At 43.1% G+C, this 2,264-nt stretch overlaps 1 protein-coding gene across 1 annotated transcript in view; it reads left to right on the top strand.

The window, feature by feature from the left end:
- Window positions 1–2,264, top strand: part of SPHKAP (SPHK1 interactor, AKAP domain containing) — a 64,693-nt gene that overhangs the window by 44,148 nt on the left and 18,281 nt on the right. The window contains exon 10 of the mRNA XM_012642475.1: window positions 1,971–2,168. Within this exon, the coding sequence (XP_012497929.1) occupies window positions 1,971–2,168 (198 nt within the window). The remainder of the gene's footprint in view (window positions 1–1,970; window positions 2,169–2,264) is intronic.

The raw sequence follows: 2,264 nt of genomic DNA, 5'->3' as shown, positions 1-2,264 counted from the left end.
AGAGATTATACAGTTGAATTTGACAGGATAGTATAAGGTCCTCTAAATCTCTGTGTATGAACTGTAAAATAAGAAGTAGGGAAGCCATCTGCATACATCTGCATTCCAAATCTGTGCATTATTCATAAATAAATGAGCAAAACTATAAATTTCTCTCAAAAGAAAATGAAAACTGGTGTTTCGGATAATGATTATTCATTCTCAATTCCAAGTTATGCAACATGGAACATGAGATTTACTTTAAATAGAGCATGAAATTGAGATAAAGTAAAATACACTGACGGACTCATTTTTAATCGGGATGTTCAATGTCAATCACTGAGATTTAAGTTCTTTAGTAAGAAATATCTCAGAACAAATTTTTGTAATAACAGAAGGTTCTAATTTAGTAAGGAATTAGTCTAGAAAATTACTTTTTAACTAGGCAAAGAAATGACTTTGGAGCCCTCTTTTTTGTGGCCAGGCCTTGGTTCATTTATACTTTGTAAACTAAAAATAAAATCCTAAGCCCCCCGCTGACTGAATGGACCCCATAAAGGGGCATAAAGCATGACTGCACAGGCACGTGTTTCTCTTTTCATAAATATTCATGACCCCCCATAGGTCCTATGGCTTGTTAAATATGTATATTTGGCCACGCTACTCAGTATCAATTCCTGTTCCCGTTGTCTGCCTCTAACAACATGTTCCTGGCTTGTGGCCCGGGGCTCTGCTTTCCAGCCTGCGGGAATGGCCACCCCAGGCAGCAACCCCCTTATGAGCAATACAGCGCTCCTTTCCAAATCATGAACCTCATTATGGTTTTGGGGTTAACAACATTTTGGGGAATATGTGTATGGCTTCTATTTGTTATCAATGAACTTTCTTACATTTGAATTTAAGTAACTACTGTCTCTTTGACGGCATCTATTCCCTCGCTTCTTCCCTGCCCATGTTGCAAAAAAAAAAAAAAAACTCAACATTTCGGAAAGGAAAACCAAGCTTATTAAGGACCTTCTTTCATGAAGTGTCAGCAGCACAGCATGCTAGAAAGAGCCACACCTTAATACCGGGAAGAGGGTGCGAGGGCAATTAGAATTCACTTTAGATCTATTGATTTTGAGATGTTAATGAGACAGACTGGAGACATGCAGAAGACTAAATGAAACAAGAGGGTCCTGGCTGAGGCCCAGATTGGGAAGCTATTTTTATAGACAGGTGAGTAGATGTGAGCGCTTAGCGACAGACTGTGGAAAGGAGGGCAGGGAATCGCAGCTGGCTGTAGCTACACTTAAAGGAAAAACAGAAAACCAGGTTCCAGGTAAGGCGGGGACCAGAGAACCAGAAATTTCCAGGGCGGCCATGGACGAGATCAAGAAAGACAAAGGCCTGTCAGATCAAGGGTTAAACAGCACTGGACAGCTACTTGGTCTAAAAATGCAAGCACTAATTCAGAAAGGTGGTGCTAATATAAATCACAGATTTCAGAGGGAGGGGAAGGAGTAAAAGGTGGCTGCAAGTTCAAAATATGGAGGGCTTTGTAGGAAAAGTGACTCGGTGAAGCACCCAAACTGGACAAGGTATTCCCACATACCACCACTTGCTAGAATCACCAGGGGTGGTTGATTAAAATGCAGATTTCTGGGCTTCTTTCCCAGGAACCTCTGAATCATCATCTCTGGGGGGAATGCTTTATCTTCTTTTTAAACACTACTGTCCCTCAATAGTTCTTATTTTTGCAAGTCAGGATGCTTTAACCTCTTTTTCAAAGGAATAGAGGGAGTCAGTAGAAAGAGATTCATAAAAGAGATAAGACATCTGGCTGATGGAGAGTATCCCCAAAAGGCAAACCGGAACCCAGGGCACCAGCAGAAGGGTCAGCCTAAAGAGAGACTCCCCCCGTGTCCAACAACATCCTGCTTGTCTGGGCTCAACAGAGCGACCTCGGTGAAAAGTCTCGTTTTGTGCCCCCCCTCTTGGTAATAATGTCTTGCCGTCTACAGTCACAGCCTTGATGCCAGAGACGTACCAGAGGCTGAAGTCTCTACAGATGCCAGAGCCCCTGAAGAGTTCCCCAACCCTCCCAGCAGCAGCGAGGAGAGCACAGGCAGCTGGTCTCAGCTGGCCAACGAGGATGACAACCCAGATGACACAAGTAGCTTTCTGCAGCTCAGTGAGAGATCCCTGAGGTACCTGCTCTTCACTTGACTTCCCAGGGAAATTGGTCTTAACACAGATTCCAAAAATGCATTTTAGTTGTTCTCTGCAAAGGGTCTCTAATAGGG

The sequence above is a fragment of the Propithecus coquereli genome, unplaced genomic scaffold (assembly GCF_000956105.1).
Source record: "Propithecus coquereli isolate 6110/MARCELLA unplaced genomic scaffold, Pcoq_1.0 Scaffold18, whole genome shotgun sequence".
Classification (NCBI taxonomy): Eukaryota; Metazoa; Chordata; class Mammalia; order Primates; family Indriidae; genus Propithecus; species Propithecus coquereli.
Note: the sequence above shows the minus strand (reverse complement) of the source record. Positions and strands in the feature narration are given on the sequence as shown.